The sequence below is a fragment of the Thermobia domestica genome, chromosome 8 (assembly GCF_964235325.1).
Source record: "Thermobia domestica chromosome 8, izTheDome1.hap1.1, whole genome shotgun sequence".
Lineage (NCBI taxonomy): Eukaryota > Metazoa > Arthropoda > Insecta > Zygentoma > Lepismatidae > Thermobia > Thermobia domestica.
Window position 1 is genome coordinate 63,195,155 of NC_137461.1, and position 25,354 is coordinate 63,220,508.

General features: G+C 35.9%; 1 protein-coding gene across 1 annotated transcript in view; it reads left to right on the top strand.

Moving 5' to 3' along the window:
* Positions 1-16,334: 16,334 nt before the first annotated feature.
* LOC145692958 (calpain-5-like) overlaps positions 16,335-25,354 on the top strand; it is a 125,433-nt gene continuing 116,413 nt past the window's right edge. The window contains exon 1 of the mRNA XM_081768553.1: positions 16,335-16,866. Coding sequence (XP_081624679.1) covers positions 16,846-16,866 — 21 coding nt within the window. The 5' untranslated portion in view covers positions 16,335-16,845. The remainder of the gene's footprint in view (positions 16,867-25,354) is intronic.

Below are 25,354 nucleotides of genomic sequence, written 5' to 3' on the forward strand. Positions count from 1 at the left end.
AAACTTTTCGGAATAGAGACAATAATGAATGCAGAATAATCATAAGAAGAAAAAATGCAAATCATCTACAAGGGGAAAATATTGTAAGATATATAAAGCCACATCAGTTACGATGACTTAGGTATATAGAAAAGATGAAAGAGGAATGGTACTGGAAAAAGGTATCATGGGATCTGAAAATAATGAAGGTGAAGAACTGGAAAGAGAATACGATGATCAGGGAAGAATTGAGGCACCTGGTAAATTAAGCCAAATCCCATAACGGACTGTAGAGCTGTATAGTAAAAGGCAGTGGCGGCTGGTACTATATGTTGCATGGTTGTGCAACCGGATATTTTTTTAATACTAAAGATATTTTTAGGTACTAAAGTAGTGTATCAGTAAAAAATAAACCTTTATTCTTGAGCACAAAACAGTATTGATGCATTTCTAAAAAAAATTCAATAAAAAAACTGAAAGAAAGAGAGGGATTTACATTTCCAGTTGCAGTGAGCGTTGCCACTGGAAGCAGTAACATTGAGCATATGGCAGCGAGCTCCTATCTCTTAACATGAGGAAGTGGATTTATTCCTGCGTCGCTGCTATGCTCCCGTATTGCTCCCTTGCAGTTGCACCTTTTTCTGCCACTGGTATATAGTCAGCTTCTGTAATAGTTACGAATTCCTCTGCTTTGTTTTTAAAATAAAAAATATCCTATTCGGGGGGGGGGGGGCGATCGAGTCTCGAAGCAGAAAATGTCTTAATATTGGTCTAATTCCTAGCTCTGTGTCTTTCGTGCACATGATCCCGTGTTCAATTTTCGGCGGAGAGCATAAAAAATTAATCTCAAATCATTCACTTTCAATACTCATCTGTCTTCTTTAGCCTAAATTGCTGGAATGTTAAACTAATATTTCTTTTCATTTTCGAAGGAAAAGATCTTAGATTTCATGCTTCTTTATAGTAGAACAACACATAAAAATACGTGGTTACTGAAAATGGACTCTTTGTCCCTTATATTCATACAAAGAAATGCTAACAAAATGCATATTGTCGGAGGAGAGAGATATTTCTGTACCCTAAAGAAAATAAACAGAAAATATTTGCGGTAGCGATGCTTTCTATTGAGAAAAGCTTGGCGAGCAGCATTTCAGATTTCAATGAAGTCATAGAAAAATTTGAAGCTCGAAAAGAATGAAGAAAGATCTTCCATTTTAAAATAGTTTACTTAATTAAATAATTTTGTTCAACTGCGTGCATGAATATATGCAATTTTCTTGCTTTTTCTTCTTTTCGGGTTAACGATATCATTCATGGCTTACAGTACATGCTATATATTCGATTTATCTCTTGTTCAATGACATGAATGAAGAAGTTTTGTATATAAATAGTGTATAAACGTACATTGATAGTGGTTGTTTGAAGAAAAAGGAAATAGCTTATATTAAACCTATATTAGAGAATACACTTTAATCAATAAATATACAAATAGAGCTTAAAAGGTCTTTCCTCTTCATATTTCCTGAATATGTTTTGGATAAGACTCAAGAATGCTGGGGGAAGGGAACACTTGCGCGTACCTACACATCTTTGATATTGCAACATTGCAACTGGTGCTTCTACAGACCACGAACCGCTACTGTAGTAAGGTAAGGTAAAGTGTCAGGTATTTTAATTTCTTGATAGACTGGGTATATATCACTATATTTCATTTCTCCCCAATAACAATAGCATTTTCTAAGATGATAACTCATCTAGCCACCGCGCATGTCATGTGCAGGAATGGTTGGGAGAATACTGTCCCCGAACTTCCCAGAACAGATATTAATTTCCACCGATGTTTTTATTCTTTCATATAGATATAAAAACTTTCAGCATTGATCTATTTATCCCGTACTCAAAATATTTGGGAAGAATTATCCCCATGTCTTCCGAGCCAAAGACTCCCATATTCGCTACATTGTCTCCGTATAACGTATCTATACGTGGTATCGCAAGTGTAGAAGTATATTGATATTATTATTCACCGAAGTGACAACTATACAGTTAAGATGAACATTTATTATTATTATTATTATTATTATTATTATTATTATTATTATTATTATTATTATCATAAGCTTACTTTTGAACTCACACGGCGAAATTACTGCGTATTATGATATTATTTTTGTAATATTTCGAAAATTTTATGTTATTTCGTTTATTAGTGTGCACTAATTTGTTTCCAGGTCGTCGAATAAATTAATTTTGGCATGCACTTTGGTGTAAATAAGCTTGCAGGAAGAAGACTGTTCGTTCCAAAAACCAGAACTGAACTTAGTTATATTTGTGTTTTAGTTTAGCTGGCAGGTTAGGGGTAACGTACTGGACTTACGAGTAGTATAGATTCAAAACATACCTTCAAATCCTATTCAAGCCAAAGCTTATATTTTTCACAAAGTAATCGTGAATAATCTAAGAGTAACTTCTCATACTAAACGAGCAATCCGTAAGAATGTGGAAGCAGACACTTCTAGCAGGGACGATTACGAATGTTGGTTTGGAAAGGGCAAATCATAACTATGGGGGCTACTAGGACAATTTGAAACACCTAATTGATTTGTAGTATCCACTTTTCATGTTATTGTTCTTAGAAAGAACCATTATACCATTTGTTAAACATGTTTCGGGTAGATGTATTGATATCGTGCTAGACTTCTAAACGGAAACTCTCGGCACGAATCCCCATCAGGTAGTATCATTTTTTTTAAATAAAATATTCGCTTCCAACAAAGATTTGTCCGTGGTTGAAGGAGTTGCAAGGCTAATCCGATTAAACACTGTATGTGTTCTTCATTATACATTGTAATGATAATTAGTTTTCGTATTTATATTCGTCTCTCTCTCTCTCTCTTCCTATCCATCTTTCTTGACGTTTCCTTATCATATCTTTCTCTTCTTTCCATCTATCTCTCTCTTTCACACACACACAAACACACATTTTATGTCAAGGAAATAAGTAAAATTTCTTTATCTCCTGCGGCACTAAAATAGCAGTCATTCATTTTTCTTTCTTTTTTGTTCAGTTTGCATTAGTATTCTGAAATGGAAAATATGACCTACACTACCTAATAGGTTTGTTATAACGTATTTCAGATGATTAAGTTCAATGAACACTACCGAATTTTCAAACGAACCACTGTAGTGTATCATACACGCCCTACCGGAAGTCAAGGAGAGCACTGTACCAGATATGACGTCATATCATATACAATAGTACCAGAACAATAAACCAATAGAACACCAGAATAAAAAATGTAAATTTAGAGATATTAAAGTAGAATACACTACACCATACAGAAACAAATCAAGTGGTAAACTTTAGACGTGTCTCGGAAGTCTACAGTTTCACTGAAAATTGATTATTTAATTTGACCACCAAGTTTGGTATTCATTTTGAAAGTGACTGAATGAATTTTTCAAGCATCCCCTATATATCCGAATAGTTCTGAAAAATATAAACAATAAACGTTATTTATTTATTATTGTTGTATTGAGGAAACTATTTGTCTCCTTTTCTCCGCTTCACTTCTGTACATCTAACAGCTACATATTGGTTTCAATTTTTCATTGAGTTTCTCCCTACACCAACTTCTGTATCTTGTTTCGTCTCATTTTTATTCTTTCACTTTACTGATATTAATACATGTATATTTTGAAATTGGAATTGTGCTCATGTTGCTGATTTTAGTAAGGAAGAGAGGAAAGGAGATACAATGAGTCTCTTTACCAGACACGATTATGGTATAAGAAGGTGTATATTGAGTGGCCTATCTGCACGGCTTAGCTGTCGCATTTTTTTATGCGGAGTATATAAGTTCAGTAACTCAACATGAACAGAACCAACCAGAAGTGTTTTCGTAACGGATAATTAGCAAATTGAAATGGGAAGTATCTTTTATCAAAGTGTCGAGATTCGAGAGTCGACAAATTTGCACTGTCGGATACCGATTACCTCGAAACCCCGGTAGACGGAATTATCCCGAAATATGGGTCTTATATTTAAAAAACGTAGCTTTAATATCACAGAAATTTCATCTTCCAGTTTGCTTAGTTGTGAGAAAATATAGAGTATGCAGGGTGACAAGAAATAACCCAAAAAGTTTGGCGTATCCTGTCGGGAATGTAGCGTTCTGTAACCAAATAAGTCTAGTTTTGTTGGATTCTTGTGTACCTCTTCATGCTTCTTTCGGTTTCCGCACGAGGAATTTCTTTTTGGTTCAGAATGGCAACCCAATGCAGGGCAATGTTGGAAATGTTTCGTCAAGGAAATCGTCAATGTGAAATTGCTCGTTTACTTGTTGTTCCAAAAGCGACAGTCTCGGATGCAGTTCGCGATTCCAGGAGCTCGGCCATGAGGGTGACCGTCCCGGAAGAGGAAGAAAGCGCACCATCAACACATCCAAGTAAGATCATCAAAAAGCGAGTGGAACGAATCCAAGGGTCTGCATGAGAAAAATCACTCCTGGATCGGGATCAACTCACTAATCGGTGCGGCAAATGGCAAAAAGAGAGTTCAACCTCAAGGCGTACAAGCTCCAAAAACTCGGCTGTTCACGGACAAAAACAAGCGCATGTGACTCGAATGATGCCGCCTTCTCAATCGCCGAGCCGCAGGTCAGCGATGGCAGTGCATTCTCTCAACCGACGAGAAGCTTTTCACTGTGGAGCAGGTGCACAACCACGAAAACGATAGTACCTGGTCCGCAGAGCTGCTCCCGGCACTTCAACCATCGTTGAACACCGTCAAAATGCGAGGTCGGTCATGGTCTGGTGCGGAATTTGCACAAGCGGCAAGACCCCTGTGGTGGCAAGGGGTCAAGATCAACAAAATTTTCGAGACTGTGGTACTTCCAGGTTCCAAGTAGTACTTCGGCGATACGGAATGAACTTTCCAACAAGACTCCACTCCGGTCCACAGCACGAAACGGACGAAAGACTGGTGCAGAACCTATTTTCAGACTTCATTTCGTCTTCGGAATGGCCGTTCTACTCGCCTGATTTCAAACCCATGGACTACTGTGTATAGTCGATTTTGGAGGTGAGGGCATGCACTACACGCCACAAAAGTTTGGAGTCGCTGAAGCAATCCCTGCGTTGTGAGTGGACCTGATTGTCGTCCGAGAACCTGCGGCCCATGACCGAACATTTGAAAGCACGTTTGGATGTCAGTATCGCTGCCAAGAACGTCAACTTCGAATCCGGCTGAACATGTTTCTAAATACCCATGCTCTTGATATTACGTGCTGTTTTGCTAAATTCTTCCGGTTTAATAAATGTATGGTAACAAACATTCGTCCGGGTTATTTCTTGTCACCCTTTATTGCTGTACTTTGTAAAGTGTGTACTGTCGTTGATTTGTAATAGCAATCAGAAACAGAAGTAAAAGGTAAATTACAATAATAGTTTTCTATTAAGGGGAAAGTATAGCTACTTTTATTTTATCCATTTTTTGGCTTAAAATTTTTGTTCGGGTTCACCTCCTTATCTCTCAACCTTGGGTACAGAAATGGAAGAATATATTTAGACTTTGATTGTTGATTCCAATATATTCCAAGCATTATTTCTCGGATCTAGGCCTGTGCTATATATCGATATATTGATATTGTCGATATCGATACTGACATATATCAACATTCGATATTGCAAAAATATCGATATCCATATAACATCCTAAATTTTCGACATCGATATTCGGAGGGAGGCTAGGCATAGAGGGTCCCTAAGACTTGCGATAGAGAAGAAATAAAACAATTTTTACAATGATGTCTTCTAATGACAATTTATTACCACAAGTTACAATGTAAATAAATCAACTTGCAAATTTGCATATTATATACTGTAATTTCTTAGCCACAAATATTTTTGTTCTCGAAAAAAAATAAACAAAAAGCACCTGTCAAAAGCAAGTACTTCGAATTTTGACGTAGAATTTATCATTTAAAAAGTTTTTTGTTCCTCTCTCTCGGAGATTTCCATCTCTTTTCGTCTTTGGGACCGCTCATTGACAAAAAATGCACACATGACCGATATATGCAGATATGCTCTTAGGCAGAGTCAGAGATTTTGAAAGGGAAACGATTACTTAATAATAATAATAATAATAATAATAATAATAATAATAATAATAATAATAATAATAATTATTATTATTATTATTATTATTATTATTATTATTATTATTATTATTATTATTATTATTATTATAAAAATTGGGGTTGCAACTAGGGTCCCATCTCTTTATCTTTCATGGGAGGTCTGCAAGTCTACTTCGTCACTAGTGTCCTTTATTCTGTATTTGCTCTCTTTCCGTTTCGTGTGGATGTTTGTTTCTGTGCTGTTAGGCTTTTATATTAAACCATTACATTACGTAACCTGTTTTTTTATAATTTTTTACGAGATCTTCTTTGAAGAAGGTAAGAAACTACTTTCCTTTGAAATATATTTCTTACCATTTATCTTGTTTGGACTGCTTAAGTACGATCATTTTATATTATTTTATATGTTTTTATGTCATCCATTGCCCTCACCGTAAGAAAACCTTCATTCATTACAATTTATTTTATCCTCTTATTTGCAGTTTGCCACGCTGATATATTTGTAATGAAATTCAGGTTTAGTTCAACGCCTTGTAATTCTTAACCACTTTAATATTGTTTATGGGTTGCCTACTATTGCAGGAAAGGGGGAATTGCAGGTGGTAATACACTTTTGGAGTTGTCCATACGATTATGACTGACTTTGATTACTATTTATTTAGCCTACTTTGCATTTACCACTGTAATTAGCAGATTTCTTAAGGCAGCATATGACAATTTGGTGACCTGTAAACATAAAATTGACTGAGAAATAATGTTAAAAGTAGTGACATTAATAAAAATAAAGTTCGAACACTAAAAAGATCTAAGTTAAGTGATCCCATGCTCGGACATCGATAGTGGAGGTCCTGGGAGTTCCGGACCCCTGAAATTTGCGGAAGCCCTCGTATTTGAATTAAAATCCTTACTAGTGCCTTGTGAGGTGGTATCTGACAACGAAATACCTCAGGAATTTCTCCCCTGCAAAACTATACTGATATCGGTGCCTTTCTCCCATGTAGTGATCAAACCACATTAGTGCAGTTTATTGTATGTTTCTTTAGCGTACAGAACATAACGTAGTACAATAAACTAAATATTTGATTGTCTCATATCTTTTGTTGTTAACTTGGATCGTGTTGTAAACATATAGAAAATTTTAAAATCCCACACTTGGCAACACTGAAATATTCCTATGTAAGTACACAAGCATGAAGGGAGGCGGCACTTACCGGAAAATGATAACTATTCACGGTGAGCAAGATTGTAACAACGTATTTCCACGCTTTTTTTTTAATGCTTACCTCATCCGTACGCTCATTGTATGTCAATTTGAATTCTTCACATTCTTACTTAAGGTATGATGAGGCATTTATTTTTTCTTATCGTTTTTCTTTTTTTTTTTAAAAAAAAGAAAACTGGTTTGACATGTGAACGCTGTGAAATTGGAAACAAAATCTTGTATGAATAAAATGTCAAATGTCAATTAACCAGAAACACAATACATAGAAAATTTTAAAATTTACCGTTCCACAATTATGCCCTTTAGGCCAGCGTTTCCCAACCGGTGTGCCGCGGCACACTGCTGTGCCGCGAATGGGCCGCTGGTGTGCCGCGAGAAAATCGAAACAAATTATTAATTCTATACGAACCAAATTGCAAGACAGGGGAAAATGTATATTTATATTTCACATTACTATGAACCTCTACTATAAATCTACAATTTTAAATTTCATACTGTGTTACTTTCCTGTACATTTTTAATGTTGAAAAACGTATTTATCATTGTCATGACCATTATTACTTCTTTATTGTTGCAGACTATTTCGTAACTTGAAATTTTAACATATCATTCAATAAATTCAACAAAGCAAGCATGCATACAAATTACCTACATTTGTGTTTTAAAAGTATAGGAGATTTGTTTATTTGTTCGTTATTTAGTGATCTTCCCTTTTAGTTAGAGGTTAGATACAGTTTTCGAAAGAGAAAGTGGATTTTTAAAAACCCGAGTCCTATATTTCATTGCTATTGTTTTCTATTTTAAAATTAGAATGAAAAATAAGTATAATGATTTAGCACGGGGGAAAATCAGTGATCGAGCTTTCTTCTGTGTAAGAAGGAAATTAGTAATCACATTAAAATACCACGGTAATTATATATATATATATATATATATATATATATATATATATATATATATATATATATATATATATATATATATATATATATATATATATATATATGGGTGTGCCGCGAGAATTCAAGTTACACCTGTAGTGAGCCGCAAGTTGAAAAAGGTTGGGAAACGCTGCTTTAGGCTGAGGGAGACGCATGATTAAAGCAAGTGAATGATGATGAAATGAAAATGTGGAAGGAAACTAAAGTACCCCGAGAAAACCCACTGACACGATGTTGCCTACCACAAACTTACTTGTTCAGGGATCGAACCAGGGACACTATGCACCAGAAGTAATTGCTTTACCACTGAGCCATAGTGCTAACCGCACACTATATATATATATAAAAGGCAAAGAGGAATTTCCTTTTTTTCACTCTCTCTCAAATACTATATATTCTCTGCCGAAATTAAGAACAAGCAATTTTTTTAGAAGTCAAATCAGCGAAGGATGGTGTAAATGGTGTAAATTGGTTGAATGACCTAAGAAATTTGGAGGGAAATTCAATATTTCCCAATAATAATAATAATAAACAAAAAAGTTTAAGCTTGAAGGAATTTTATATGTAAGAATATGAATTTTTATGTAAGAATACTCTACGTAAGTTTAACATGTTATCCTAAGAAAACTTTTTTTTTGAGTATACAATGCATTAAAAGATTAATCAACATAGGTAATTTTCATATGTGTAAACCTCTACTATTTTTATCTAGAGATTAGTGTTTCCAACTATGGGTTGACCCATTCCGGGACAAATATTTGACGATAGGTCCTGTGCATATACATTTATCTGGGAGCGACTGCCATTTCTACAACAAATAACTCTGAGACACAAATTTTTATGAAAAAATAAATTTCGTAAAAGTATCATTATCATCACAAATAGGATAAATTACGTTAAAAGGCCTCATCCTGGCGAAATTAAAATATCGCTAATTTTACAGTAATTATGTGATATCTTCAAATAGATATAAGATAATCGAAATGTGGGACAAGAGCACCCTAGACATTATCATTTTACATGAGATACTGTTATTACGACTCACTTATCTGCTTTCGATTGCAAGCAATTTTGAAAATCGGCATTTATTTTCGCGTTTCTAAACGGCTGAAAACGGAAAGCCACTAGGTGACTTGTGATAACGGTACCTCACGTAAAATAATATTGTCTAGGGCGCTTTTGTTCCAATTATCTTTTATCTATTTGAAGATATCACATAATTACTGTAGCGCTATTTTAATTTCGCAGGGATGAAGCCTCTTAAGTTATAGAATATTTCACTAGAAAAGAAAATCAGGATAGGTACTGGGATAGAGAAAATAATAAAATTTTGGTCCATCATCATCATCCTTAACATAGGTATTCGGCCATTATTGTCAGGTTACTTGCCGGGTTGCCGCAACTAAGAAACTTTAATGCTCCATGCTTTTCTAACCTCTTCGTCTTCACGTACGATTTTTTCTGTTTTGATATTAATTGTAGTCTCCTTCGCCCCTCCCTCTCTTTCCTGCCACCATTCCCTATAGCACGTCCCTCACGATACAGTTCCTTCTTATCCAATGTCCCAACTAGTTTCATTCCTCTTCTTAATAATATCTAGTACTGTTCTTTTCTCCCTAATCATTTCTAAGAGCTTCTCATTCATTATCTGCTAGATCCAGCTAATCATCTCCATTCTTCTCCACACCCACATTTCGAAAGCTTCCAGGCATTTTTCATTATTTTTGTGTAATGACCATGTTCCTGACCCATACAGTGCAATACTCGACACAAAGCATATTATGAGTCTTTTTCTCAACTCTTTATTCAAAGTTCACATAATAGTATTTTTTTCTCCTAAACGCTTCTATCTCCTCTCCCATTTCTATCCTTGCTCGTATTTCACATTTGGACTTCATATCATCACTAATAATAGTACCCAGGTATCAAAAACTAATTACTTCTTCTATTCTCCCTTCCTACTTTTACATTTGACACCCATCACTTCGTTTCAATCATCATGGCTTTTGAACATTTTTTTTTTTCGTTCCATATTCTTCACAACACTTTCTCAAATTTTCTAACATTTTACTGATTTTCTCTTCAGTTTCCGTAACAAGCGCCATATCATCTGCAAACTGTAAATCTAATCATTCTACCTCCTACCGAAATGCCGTCTTCATTATGTAGCACCTTTTTCACTACCTCTTCTACATATATATTAAATAATGTTCGCGAAAGATAGCATCCTTGTCGACCTTCCCATCCAACTGCACTATCTTCTGTCATTTCCTCCCCTATTCTAACACTTACTTGTTGGTTCATATATAAATTTCTTAAGAGTCTCCAATTTTTCCATTGCAACCCAACTTTCTTTAAAACTTCCAACAAAATTCCCAATTTACGTGGTCAAAGGCCTTTCCTAGATCAATAAATACAACATACCTCTTTTCCTTTTCCTATAAATCTTTCACCGATCACCCTTAATAATAATAATGCAATTGCATCTCTTATGCCCTTACCTCTCTTGAACCCGAATTGTTCCTCCTGAACTTTTTCATTTTTTGTTCTTCCATACAACCTTCTGTTCACTCCTTTCTCTTCCCAAAACGAAGCGTTTACTTAGAGGACGCCATTTTGACAGTACTGGTGACGTCATTTCTGAGTTTGAACTGTGGTTTCAAAGCCAAACTGCAGATTTTTACAAAGTGTGTTAACGGATAGTGAAGAACAACAGGCAGAAACGTGTCGCTAGGCGCAGTGATTACGTAGAGGACTAATACAGAGTTCTCTAGAGTGGATTACTTCTAGGTAATTGCACGAACTTTTTCGTAATTTCTCGTATACGGTGAAATACAGTATATCATAATCATTTTAAACGTGTCCTTTGGTGTTCATGAACATATTTTTCAGCTGTAAATATCATCTGAGTAAATAATCTTATATTTTATTTCTTTAGCACCTAATCTCTCTTAATACTTGTTCCAGGATATTACTCCAAACGTAAGTTTTGAATTGTAGCTTTTTTGTGTATATGACAAACTTCTTTCTGCTTTTTGTAGAAATTAAATTTCTAATGTTTTGCTTATAGGTTAGGTTAGGTTAAGAATTATATTTCTGGCCTTTCGACAGCTATGACCATATTAGCCCGTCACGTATGAGGAGTGACCAAGGGCGCCGATTTCTCTGTAAATTTGGGTGGGGGGAAGGCATTCAGATGCAGAAGACATATATATGAAGCTTTTATGACAAATTGCATTCAAATTAGGCCAAATATTGTATATTCATAAATAAAATTGGGGGGCCCACATGAGCTTTGGGAGTCCCGGGCCCTCTCGGCCCCCCAGGATCGGCGCCCTTGGGGATGACGTCCCTCGGCGATCACAATATCCGGAGAATTGGGGAGAAACAAAGGAATGAGGAAAGACGGAAATGGTCTAGGACCATCATATTAGGTACCATCCCGGCATAATCCTGATGTGAATAAGAAAACTCTGGAAAACCTCAGGATGGCTGTTACTCTTTTCCGACCGAGTATCCCACCGGAAATCGAACCCGGGACCGCTTGAATCAAAGACGTGAGCATTAGTGACCACACTACGTGGGGGCACAGTTTTACATTTATATCCTGCAAGGAGGTGGGTGGTCGATGAAACTAAATGATTATGAAAAAAATGGTGAAATGAGAATATGGGAGAAGAGAGAACCTTGAGATCTGCTGATCCGAGAGAGCCTGGATAGGTTGCTGTTTACCATGAAGTCATACGGCTTAAGATCGAACCAGAAACCCCGTCACACTAAAGATGAGCGCTCTGACACTGAGCATGGACGCCTGAATGGAGGGGGGGGGGACCTTGCTCGCGAAAATGTATACGTAATATAGCAACTATGGAGATGTAACCTCCAAGAAAATTTTGATGTGATGATTGAATGATTGTGTTCTCTATAGTAGTCTGTTGTAGTCAGCTAAGCTTACCATTACCGCTTACTTAGTAAGCGGTGTAATGAAATCAGTCAAAGCTGTTTTGCTCAAAATAATTGTTCAATGAACAGACAAGCAGTTGTTATTATAATATGAGAGTTGATTTTTATGAAATGAAAATGAAATGAAATCTTTAAGTTTTACGTCCCACGGTTATGCTAAAGGAGACGGTGATGATGAGAGATGAGTGAAATGGTGGAATGAAGAAAGTGGGAGGAAACGGGAGAACCCCGAGACAATCCACGAGCACGGTGTTTGTCCACCACAAAGTCCACACAGCGCGAGCTGGGATTGAACCAGGGACCCCAAGCACCGGAGGTGAACGCTCTACCATTGAGCCACCGCGCCCCCCAGTTGATTTTTAGTGTTTTCTTTTGATTATGAGATGTAGCCTATAGAACATCTTATACTTTACCAGTAGCATTCATTCGAAATGATCTGCTTTGACGGGTTTGTTTTCATAGCCTATTTTATGGGAATTAAAAGCCCAAACCCTCTAAATTAACGCAGCACGTGTAAATTCTTCATACTTAAAATTAAATTGAAGATTCTTTGTGGATAAATTTTTGTTTGTGGTTTAAAACTCCTTTTTCAAAACAAAGGAACATGAGACATTTGAGGCTAGCTAAAGTGAGACATGATCTGCATGCTTGCGACGTTAATACCTTGGGAAGTAACTCAAAGTAAGAAGAATGTGGATGAGGGCACTTCTTTTTTAGTTCAAGGGTAAATTTAACACAGCGAGTAGGCTTACGTATCTTTCACCAAAACGTACAAGGGTTTTCCATTGGGAAACAATTAACTATGGAAATTTTGTTGACGGAAATTCTGAAAGATGTAGATGTTATTTGTATAACCGAACATTGGTGTGCACAAAACAATATAGAAACTATAAATTTACCAAATTTCAAGCTAGCAAGTAGTTTCTGTCGAGAAAAGAAAACAAGGGGTGGTTCAAGCATTTTTGTAAAACATAGTTTAAAATTTAAAGAATGCACTAAGTTTAAACATATAAACGATGAAAAAAAATTTTGAATGTTGTATTTTGGAGCTCCCAGTGGAAAAAATTGTAATGATCTGTATATATAGGACACCGGATAGTGAAGTTGAAATTTTTGTGCGTAACTTAGAAGTAATACTTTCATATTATAGTGGTACTAAATACAGCCCAGTAGTAGTAGGAGATCTAAATATGGATTTTTTGAAAGATATTGATGTAAAGATAAAAACATTATTGGGTACGTTTAATTTAAAACATTTAATAAATAAACCTACTAGGATAACTCCAACCAGTATATCAGCACTAGATCAGGTTATTCTAAACTGTGACCACTTGAGCTCAAGGGCGCAAGTGATTAGTACCGGATTTTCTGATCATGAAGCTCAGATTGCTGAAATATGTGATAAACGCTTCTCTGTAACTCAAAAGTGTAAGAAATATAGTGTAAGAACTTTCAAAGTTACAAGGATATTCAGTAATCAAAATATCAATTATTTCAATTATTTACTTAGTCACGAAACATGGGAAGGTGTACTTTCATTAAACAACGCAAATGATATATATAATGAATTCATAAAAATTTTTGCTTACTATTTTGATATAACTTTTCCTAAAATGAAACTCGTGTTAAAATCCCAGAAGAAGGGACAATGGGTTACTCCTGAAGTACTAAAAGCAAGTGCGACAAACATAAATTTACATAAACTTAGTAAGGTTTTTAAAACAGGTTGTGCAAAGTCCTACTATAAACAATATAAAAAAAGGTACAAGGAACTAATTAGAAGGAATTACTACCAACTTAAACTTGCTTATGCATCGAATAAAACTAAAACCATGTGGAACATTATAAATAAAGAACTAAATGGTGGCAAAGAGACACCATATGTGGATACAATAATACATGAAGGGAACAGTGTATAAGACCCAAGGGAAAAAGCAGAAATATTTAATAATTTTTTTATAAATGTTGTCGCAAAAATTATGGATGATGATAAAGTAAATAACTGTAAACAGAATGGCCACAAAGTAGTTACTGTAAATAATATTAAACAAAGTTCAAATAAATGTGAAAAAACAATCTTTCTACAGCCAGTATCAGAAGATGAAATAGCAAATATAATAAAATCTCTCAAAAACAAAAATACAGCTGGAATTGATGAAATCTCAGATAATTTATTGAAAAGATGTTTCAATCAGGTGACAAAGCCACTTTGTCATTTAGCAAATATATCACTTACAAATGGCGAGTATCCAGAAAAGTTAAAAATTGCGAAAGTTAAGCCCTTGTTTAAAAAGGGTGAAAAGCAAAACATAAATAACTACAGACCAATATCTCTCTTACCTGTCGTTGGAAAAGTTTTGGAAAAAATTATGTATAACAGGGTAATTAATTTTTTATTGAAAGAAAATGTTATTTCAACAAAATAACATGGCTTCCTTAAAGGTCGATCTGCAAATACGGCAATATTTAATTTCATTGAGAAAGTAAGAAATATTGTAGATAAGAAAGAAAACTGTATAGGAATCTTTCTTGATTTGTCTAAAGCTTTCGATACAGTACAACACAGTTTACTTTTGAACAAACTGGAGAACTGTGGAATACGTGGTAAAGCAAGGGGCTGGTTTGGTTCGTACTTAAAAAATCGTAGGCAGGTCGTAGAAATAACGCATAAGAATAATAACATTGTAGAAAGCTATTTATCAGATGAATTATATATAAAACACGGAATTCCACAAGGATCTATTCTAGGGCCATTGCTCTTCCTTTTATATATTAATGATTTTGAGAAAAGCATATCTTCGGCAGATGTTACATTTTTCGATGACGATACCACTCTGCTAGTGAGTGGAAAAAATGAAAAATTATTGGAACAGAATGCTAGGCAAACATTAAATGAAGTATCTCTTTGGATGAAGAACAATAATCTTTTTGTTAATGTTGAAAAATCCATTGCTATAAATTTTCATAAGTGCAGTAAACCAATATACCCTAACCTATATCTGAACCAAAATAAAATTAACTATACAACACACTGTTCGTTTTTAGGTCTTACTATAGATCATAACCTGACATGGGAATTTCATATAGAGTCAGTTATTAATAAATTAAATAGAATATGTTATGCACTAAGGATTATTAGAAAGAAGGTAAATTTAAAATTAGCTAAAACCTTGTACCATTCGTGTTTTAACTCTATCTTGCAATATGGTATCATGTTCTGGGGAAATTCAAGTCAGAGATTTAATGTTTTCAAAATTCAGAAGAAAGCCATAAGAATACTTTGTGATAAGAAGCCGAATTTTTCTTGTAGACATTTGTTTAAGGAGGTCAATATACTAGCTCTGGATAGTTTATATTTGTATCGTCTCTTTTTGTATTTGAAAGAACACTCATCGGCATTCGTAACAAATAAGGATGTATATACATAATCATAATACGCGAAATAAGAATGATTTTCATTTGTGTAATCACCAGTCAGCAATGTATCAAAAAAGTGTAAGTTATGGTGGTGTTAAGTTGTACAACATGTTGCCTATTGATATAAAGTATGAAGCAAATATGAAAAGGTTCAGACAAAAGTTAAAATTATTTCTATTAGAAAATTCTTGTTATACGATTGAGGAGTACGTAAATATCATGACAAGGTAATATTACTTTATTTTACTCATGTAAATTTTTTGTACGTATGACGCATGTTACACTTACTTGAGGACATTCCTCGTACTTGTAAGTTCATACAAAAGAAATAAATACAAATACAATACAATACAATACATTCTTGGCTTTCGTGTGATAGCCTGGATTTGATTCCCGGTGGGCGTTTTGCATTCTGACTCCATGTGAAACTATTGGTCATCATCTCATGTCTTCTCGATTCTTAACAGAAAAGTTGAACTTAAAAAAGAAGAAAAGTAAATCATAATAAATTTTATTTTCCTAATCTAGTTAACCACATTCTGAGATTGCAACAGTGAGTACAATCCAAATCCTGCTAGCTTACTCTTACCTCATCGCCAATTCGGTACAGATTCTTTCGTATTTTTTTGCAACTAAATAAATACGTCTGGTCGGTTCTCCGCGCAGGTTTGTTTCTGCTGAACGAAGTGGGTGGATATAGGCGATGGGTGTAACCTTCACTTGCTGCATTGAAACACCTTTTATTCTCGTAATCAGTCGCGTGCTGAACGAGCAGCTGTTGTGATCGAAGGTTCGCTGGGCTGTTTTCATCCGATCCATAACGCATGCGGGCATAACAGCCAGGTGATAAGCAATACGGCCGGTAATGTCACGTTCAGCATCAGTAAATAAACAAGTGATGAGTGTAGTGAAAGTACATAGTAGCCGAAGCGTCGTCCTTGGGCTTTATTTTACGCATTGAGAAAAAGAACATGAAGATGCTAAAAACATAGGAGTTGTGTTTTCTTTGCAGATAAACATTTATCGTCTCTTTAAGTTAAAATTAAAAAAAGAAAAAAAAAGAAGAAAGAAACTATTTTTAAAACAGTGAAAGAGTGAGTGTGTTTATACGTCACGTGCAGCGTTTCTGGATCGTCAACCTCTTGTCTGGCTTACAACAAGATTCTTCACGATTCAATTCATTATGCCGTGTTGCAAATGTCACGTAAGTATTATTTTCTTAGTTTGATATATACATGCATAAAAATGTGACCATTTCATCTCCTCGTACTATTTCACATTTTTTCTTTACAAGCTATTTAATTTTCTTTCCTCACGCCCCCCCCCCCCTCATGCTATCTTACTGAAAGGTGTTAACCCACGTATATCAATAATTCCGAGGTGAAATGACAGATAAGAGAGGCCTTAGGTGAACGGTTATCATTCTCGTTTAGCTATCAAGAGGTTCTAGGTTTGATTTCCGTGGTTTTTCAGTCTGTATCATGGGCTTTCATTCTTGTCCTGAGCTTACCTCAGTACAGCAAGGTCTACTTTTTTTTTCAGTGATTTTCGTTTCGTATTCTGAAACTAAGATGCATTGATGAGTTCAGAAATGACAAGGGAGGAATGATGGTCACCTCCCGAACCATGAAATTCCCTTCAGAATCAGAACTATGAAATTTCCTCCTCTGAGGCCATATCTCCTAATGTGATCAATGTGGCAGTGATAAACGAGTCATAAATCACCGGGCCACTTGGATCACGATTAGTGTTTTAAAGGGTTGGGGGAAAATGTCGTTTTATTCCAAAAGCAAGGGAAAAATGGAAAATTATGAAGCAACTACAATCTGTAAGCCACATTTAAATCTTTGTTTGACAATTCTTTGTTATACAGCCGTTGTAAAACGAAATTTAAGTATCGAATTTTATAAAATACCCTGTTCCTCTTGCATACAAAAATTAAATTAAAAATCTTTCAGTTTAACGTTTCACGATTATGCCCTTTAGGCTGAGAGAGACCTTGATTAAAGCAAGTGAATGACTTTGAAAGAATTGGTGGAATGAGCAAGTGGGAGACGATGTTCACTACAAACCTACTTGCCTGGGGATCGACCAGGGATCCTACGAATCAAAGGTAAGCACTTTACTACTGAGCCACCGTGAATTGCTTTAAAAAGGAAACAAAATCTTCTCTTATGATAAATGCAAATACATAAATCAGATCAACTTTTTTTTTGTTTCTTGTAATACCATAATTTGAATCAAGAACATACAGTATACAAACGCTTCGCTTAACAAAGAAAGTCACTGTTAGATCTAGTTCTCTCTTATTTTCTTAATACTACACTTGGATAATTACGCATATTAAAATGGGAAAGAAGTTGCATTAAAAAGAGATCGGGAAACTCCCGAATTCTCTTTGCGTATCTACTGGAGTATGTGACGTATCGTATGTTAGAAAGGTCCTTTAATCGTAAAACGTGAGTAAATTGGCAATTAGAAATGAGATTTTTAGAAAAAGTTTTACATCATTCCAGTTCTTCGAAAAATACAGACATTATTCTTATTATTATTATTATTATTATTATTATTATTATTATTATTATTATTATTATTATTATTATTATTATTATTATTATTAAAGTCCATTTAATAAAGTACTTCTCCTTTAGCCTATCCGGCATACTTGTGGGACGTAAAACTTAAAGTAGTTTTTCATCTCTAGCTTCTGAGCTTGAGATATTATTCCAACATTTGCCTGGCGCATTTTGAGGGAAATTAAAGGAATCTTCAGTCAGATTAGATAGCCTAGAAATTTGATTTTTGAGGGGTCCTATATATCTTTGTTACTCTACAAAATTGTCTACTGGCTTCTTTCTAAAAATCAAAAAGATAAGTGAGTCCCAATGCTACAAAGTGTGTCCCATGAAATGCGGATGGGACTTCATGGATTCCGTTTGTGCGACAAAAGAAAAACCCTTGTTCCATATGTACAGTACATTAAATGATATTTTAAGTAGAAATACGGTTTTAAACATTCGTAAAATAATAATAATAATAATTAATAATAATAATAATAATAATAATAATAATAATAATAATAATAATAATAATAATAATAATAATAATAATAATAATAATAAAATTGTGTTTTTCGGTATACATATATCTTCTTTTCTTTTTCAAAATAATTCTTGATAGAAGTTTGATTTCACAGGAGTTTCGTAAACGCTCACTCCCGTTTCCTTCTTTAGGAATCACATTTCCCAAAACTCTATCTCATCGTCAGCCTAGTTTGCATCAGAAATATTTGTAGAAAATTTAAACTTCTGCGCCTATTGTTTCGGAGATCTGAAGAACAGCAATGGAACTTTCAATGTACCCTTTATATCCTTGTAGTAGTTTTATCTCACAACATATAGTGTTATATGAAACCTAGGGGATGAGCATAATATTTCGTCAAAATTTCGAAGTTCTATTCCTAAAAGTTTCGAAGATATGGAGAGTACCAGGGAAAAAAAAAAAAAAAAAAAACTTCTAGCTCCCCGTTTAGGGGTCAGACCTAGCAAACACCCATCTTTTGAGACGAGCTTTGTTTCAGTGTTGGATCTGTCGAAGGTTTCATCTGAGGCGAAGATTATTGCTCTCCACCGAAGGAAGCTATTAACGAGAGAGAGAGAGAGAGAGAGATTCTTTCTTCCTGCACTCAGAGTAGAGAGAATAAAACTATACACTAAATTTTGAAGCTCACATATGCTATGGACCTCAGATAATCTCATGTTTATTTTTTTAACCTATGAATTACTCTCTTTAATATTATCCATCAAACAATCTTCTTCTCTTCCTTCCTTTCTTATGCCAATGTGCTTGATCAAACACCAATAGGGATGACGAAAGAAGCATTTACAAAGCAAGGATGTGCATGATAACAAAAGTGATATCTCGTCTTGGATAATGTATGTTTCTATGGGAACAACTCTGTCTCGTTCCGAATCTAGTCACGATCACGAATATTCTATCTCATCCTCGTATCGTCTCGAAGAAAAAAAAATCAAGTTTCGTGATTCATTGAATAAAGATTTAAGAAAAATATCGATAAAATATTTCGTATAGAGCAGTGTTCGAAGCGGAAAAAAACAACAACAGAGGCGGTATGTTTTATTATGATTTTGACTCGACATACCATCTATCTAAATGTTGACATATAATGAGGGTATGTTGCCTAAAAGATTACATTTCTATTTACATGGTGGCTGAAAACCACTGGAAAGCTTCTCTTTAGTTACGGAGCTCCTCCGTGGCTAAGCGGTTAGCGTACGCGCCTTTGGCGTGGGAGACCCGGGTTCGATTCCCGGCGGGAGCTCATGTGGTTCGGATTCCACGTTAATCAGTAGGTCCACATCTCATATAGCCTCGCTGCTGAACGGGACGTAAAACTCAAAATCAATCAATCAATCTTTAGTTACGAGAGGAGGGGGGGATGCAGAGACTTTGATCCTCCGTCATCAACTTTCTGAACAAAAAAAAAAAAAAATCCTCTTATGTTGTATTGTAAAGAATTATACACGAAAATTCTCAAAAACCGAGTTTTTACATTAACAATTTCCTGCGGGAAAACTCTCGGACCCCTACTCAACTGAGGAGTATTCGAAACCTCCGGAAGATCTGCCCTGCACAGAAGACAACCCCTCAATCCGCTCATGCTCTAAACACGACATTTATATGCATTAACCCTTTAATTGGCAAGCATTGATAGCATTACCATTAAAATATTTAGTTTGCTTTTATGGTTGAACCACTTCTTCCTGGTCGTAATTCCGAAATTTTAAAAGTGTTTTTGTACTTTGGTTACAAAATACAGGATGTTTATTTCAGAACAGCATTGCCATAAAATAGGTCTTATGTGTTGCTACTGAGTAGCATTGCCCTAATATGGTCAAACATCATAAGAATACTTTCAGTAGGCTAATTAGCAGCAGTTTCGTTGAAATATCTTGCTAGAGAGCAAGAAACCACAAATAAAAAAATAAAATAAAACAAAAAGAACTTTTGCGGAACGTGGGAGATAAAACTTCTACAATACTAAATTTGTTTGTCCCCTGTTGACGAAGAGTAGAAGTATCTAAACAAGCGACCTGCAAATCATGTATATGAATATTGTATGAAAACAATAATGCCAATTAAATTATCAGTATAATAATTTAGTTATAAGTTATAATAAGTTATAATTCGTGCGGATAACGCAATAGAATGCGATGTTGCTTGAGAGCAACAGTGCCAAATAAAGAGTTAAGGCAAGAAGATACTTACATATGAAAGAAATAATTCAATATGACACATTAAAATATAAACTAGATGAACTTCTGTGAAGACACCTCATTTTAAAAAACAAAAAGTAGGGAAAAGATAACAAAAGTATCTGTGTTGTTGACTTGGAAATTATTTCTACATAAAAATAAAATCTTTCTACTTAAACAGCTATTCGTCAATTATTGTGTATAAAAATGTATTTATTAAAGGTATATTCTCCAGTGACGGTATGTCTGGATCACTGAAAAAGCAGAGGTGGTATGCCTTCATCACTCAAATACCAGAGGTGGTATGGCATACCATCGCATACCATCTCACTTCGACCACTGGTATAGTAGGGTGACCAGATGTACTGATTTTCGCAGTATAGTACTGTATTTCAAAGAGCTGTCCTGCTTGTTGCAAAGATACTCAGAAAGTCGAGAAATGTACTTATTTTTAAAAATGCCCTACGAAATGTACTGATTTAACTTATTTGCGATATTTTAATATTTCATTCTTTATTCACAACATTTTGAATCACAGGCACTCTTTTCCTGAATGATGAACCGCTGTGTTTTGTAATACTCCTCAAAAGATTAGGGAAGGAGAACATTGTTTTGCAATACATTGTTTTTACTGAAGATGAGAAGGGTTTGTTGAGGTATCGGTAAGGTAGGAAAGGTTTCTCTTTCAACTTAGCCGTCTCCTTTAGGCTAGCCGGCTTAATCGTGGGACGTAAAACTCAATTATTTCATTTCTTTTTCAACTTACGACAGTGATGCTAGGCAAGTTAAGTAGAAGTTCCTTCATCTCGGTCTAAATTTCCCCTCATTCCTTAAAATAACCCCACGCACCGAAAATAGTTTTTAAAAAATTCTTTAACCATACATGAAATTTCACTGTACGTTCATAAAAATAAACTGCTGTCATTCATCAAAGCATTTGGAATTGTGTTGAATTCCTTAAATACTTTTGTTCGATACTTTTCTTTTTAACAAAAATTAATGATTAACTTAAGTTTAACGTTAAATTAAATAAGGACATGCGTATTGCCGACGCAGTAAACTATCATATACTACTATATATGCCCTACTTTTCGCTTGTCAGAATCTGGTCACGCTATGGTATAGAGTACTGTACTTTGTCGGACAGAAATATGGATATATCGCAAAATCCACGGAAAAAAGACTAGATGCTTCTAAAATGTGGTTGTAGAGAAGAATTAAGAGAACTAGCTGGGACGAACGGAAACTAACTAACTAACTAACTCTATGGCCTATGGAACCCGGAGGTTCAATGCCGCGTTCACAAAAACTCTCCACTGACTTCTATCCTTAGCTAACTGCATCCAGTTTCTACTTTGTATTCCAGTCTTTGCGAGATCCATCTTAATATTGTCCTTCCATCCATCTGCGCCTAGGTCTTCCTAATGGTCGTTTTCCGATTGGTCTTCCAGTCAAGACTTTGAAAACGATTCTACTTTCTTCCATTCTAACTACATGACCCGCCCACCTAAGCCTCCTAGACTTGACGACCCTAACAATGTTGGGTAAACCATATAAATTATGTAGTTCCTCGTTATGAAGTTTCCGCCATTCTCCATTTCCGTTCCTCTTAGGTCCGAATATTCGTCTCAGGATCTTGTTCTCAAATACTTTCAGTCTATGTTCTTCCCTCAGAGTAAGTGACCATGTTTCGCAGCCATACAGGACGGACGGAAACAGAAAGAGGAAGTGTTAGAAATAGTAGTAAAGGAGAAAAAGTATAATTTTAAATGTGATTAAAAATCGGAAGAGAAAATGATTGGGACAATGGCTTGGAATGAACAGTATCATAAGTATTGTGGCAGAACAGAGGGACGGAGTAAGAGGGTACAATTGGCTGAAGACGGTGTATGAAATTTCTTAGTTTATGGGAAGTCTACTGTCAATAATGGCAGAATACGTACCTACGATAATGACATATTTGCTAATATGAAATTTTCTTATCGAATAACGTCCTAACGAGTATCTTACCCGTGTTTATAAAATGGTATTAAATAGATAAATCAGAGATGGGCACCCTCACTCACTTTGCCCTCATGAAGGCCACCCTCACCCTCATTTCGGTAGATGTGGATGAGATTGAGTGAGTGTGTGTGTGTGTGTGTGGAGGAGGTGATTGAAGGTGAGGGTATTAATATTATTTAAGTGTAAGGGCGAGTGAGAGTGAGAGCATGAGTACTATTTGAGTGTGAGGCCGAGAAATGGTGAGATGAGGGATTCAATTGAGGATGAGGGCATGAATAATATTTGAGGGTTAGGAAAATTTCAAGTTTTTCCATATACTGCAGACATTTTACAGCCCGATAATATAGTAATTACGTGATGAAACGCACACCCAGGGATTCTTTTGCCTCCAAGAAAATAGAAGAAGTACCAGAGCTTTTGCAACTTGCGTATCGCCTCGTAGCATCAAGGGTGTAGCGAGATGTTTCGTTATAAATTCAGAATACTTTATTAAACAAATTAAGAACTTGTGGTAAAATAATATTAAAGTTCCTTCTTTTCGTTCAGCTCATTAACTGTGATCAAGATTTTGTTATAATTTTGTACGAGTATCACCGGTGGCGGCTTTAGGATTTTATTTTTGGGTAGGCCGCCCTCCCTCGTTAATGGATACATATACACATTTGATTGAATAAGGACAGTAGGAAATTACTTTTACAATAATGGTTGAAGGTATTTTTGTTAAATAATTATTTATCATTAATATAAATAGTGGAAAATATATTTACTCTTTATTATATCTTTTAGCGTTTATAAAATTTTCAAAATTTTTGGATAGGCGCGTGCCTACCCAGCCTACCCACTAAAACCGCCACTGACATGTGAGTAACACTGAATAATGGTGTCTGTGCTTAATGTTGTAAGAACATGAAAAGGAAACTGTCGAACGACGAATATCTAAAAGTAAGATTCACGTGTGGTGGCGATGAAGTATGTTTTCAGTTGATTGTGAAGAAAGAAAGAAAGAAAAAAAAAAGGAAAAGAAACTGAATGAGTCTCGTGTAAAATGGTGTCTAAAAATAGGATGTTGCCATAGGGAAAGGGTTACAAAGCGCTGTTCTAAACATTTGAGTGTGCTGTTCATGGGTTTTACGCGATTAAAAAAAAAAAAAAAAAACTGGTAAAAGGCCTTAATAAAGTCGGATTCAGTAAACCTCCAATAGACTTTTTGAACTCTCTTGTGGCTATATACACTCGTGCTCATAAATTAAGGATAATGCGGATACCTGGTGAAACAACGCTCTGCTGGGCGGTTTTCGGTTGGAAATCACCTTGGGGTATGACCATGCGGTGCATTTGACCATTCGGTGCGGTGCCGTCGTCTCACAGTGGCGCTGGCAGCAGTCCAAACACGCAGAGATGTGTTGGTGCATGTCAGAGTACGGTACAGCGTGTAAGTGTGCATATGTTGTCAGACGTGTTAATGGTGACTGTGTGTTGAAAATGGCTTAAAGAACACATATTGATGACGTTATGAGGGGTAGAATAATAGGGCGACTTGATGCTGGTCATACACAGCAGGTCGTAGCACGGGCCCTCCGCGTACCACAAAGTGTGATCTCAAGATTATGGCAACGATTCCAGCAGACAGGAAACGTGTCCAGGCGCTACAGTACGGGACGTCCACAGTGTACAATACCACAAGAAGACCGATATCTCACCATCAGTGCCCGCAGACGGCCACGGAGTACAGCAGGTAGCCTTGCTCGGGACCTTGGCACAGCCACTGGAACAGTTGTCTCCCGACACACAGTCTACAGACGACTGAACAGACATGGTTTATTCGCCCGGAGACCTGCAAGGTGCATTCCACTGATCCCTGTTCACAGGAGAGCCCGTAAAGCCCGGTGTCAAGAACACAATACATGGTCAATGGAACAGTGATCCCAGGTTATGTTCACGGACGAGTCCAGGTATAGTCTGAACAGTGATTCTCGCCGGGTTATCATTTGGCGTGAACCAGGAACCAGATACCAACCCCATAATGTCCTTGAAAGGGACCTGTATGGAAGGAATGGTTTGATGGTGTGGGGTGGGATTATGATTGATTCATGTACACCCCTGCATGTCTTTGATAGAGGAACTGTAACAGGTCAGGTATATCGGGACGTCATTTTGCATCAGTATGTTCGCCTTTTCAGGGGTGCAGTTGGTCCCACCTTCCTCCTGATGGATGATAATGCAGGGCCCCACCGAGCTGCCATCGTGGAGGAGTACCGTGAAACAGAAGATATCAGGCGAATGGAGTGGCCTGCCTGTTCTCCAGACATAAACCCTATCGAGCATGTCTGGGATGCTCTCGGTCGACGTATCGCTGCACGTCTTCAAACCCCTAGGACACTTTAGGAACTCCAATAGGCACTGGTGCGAGAA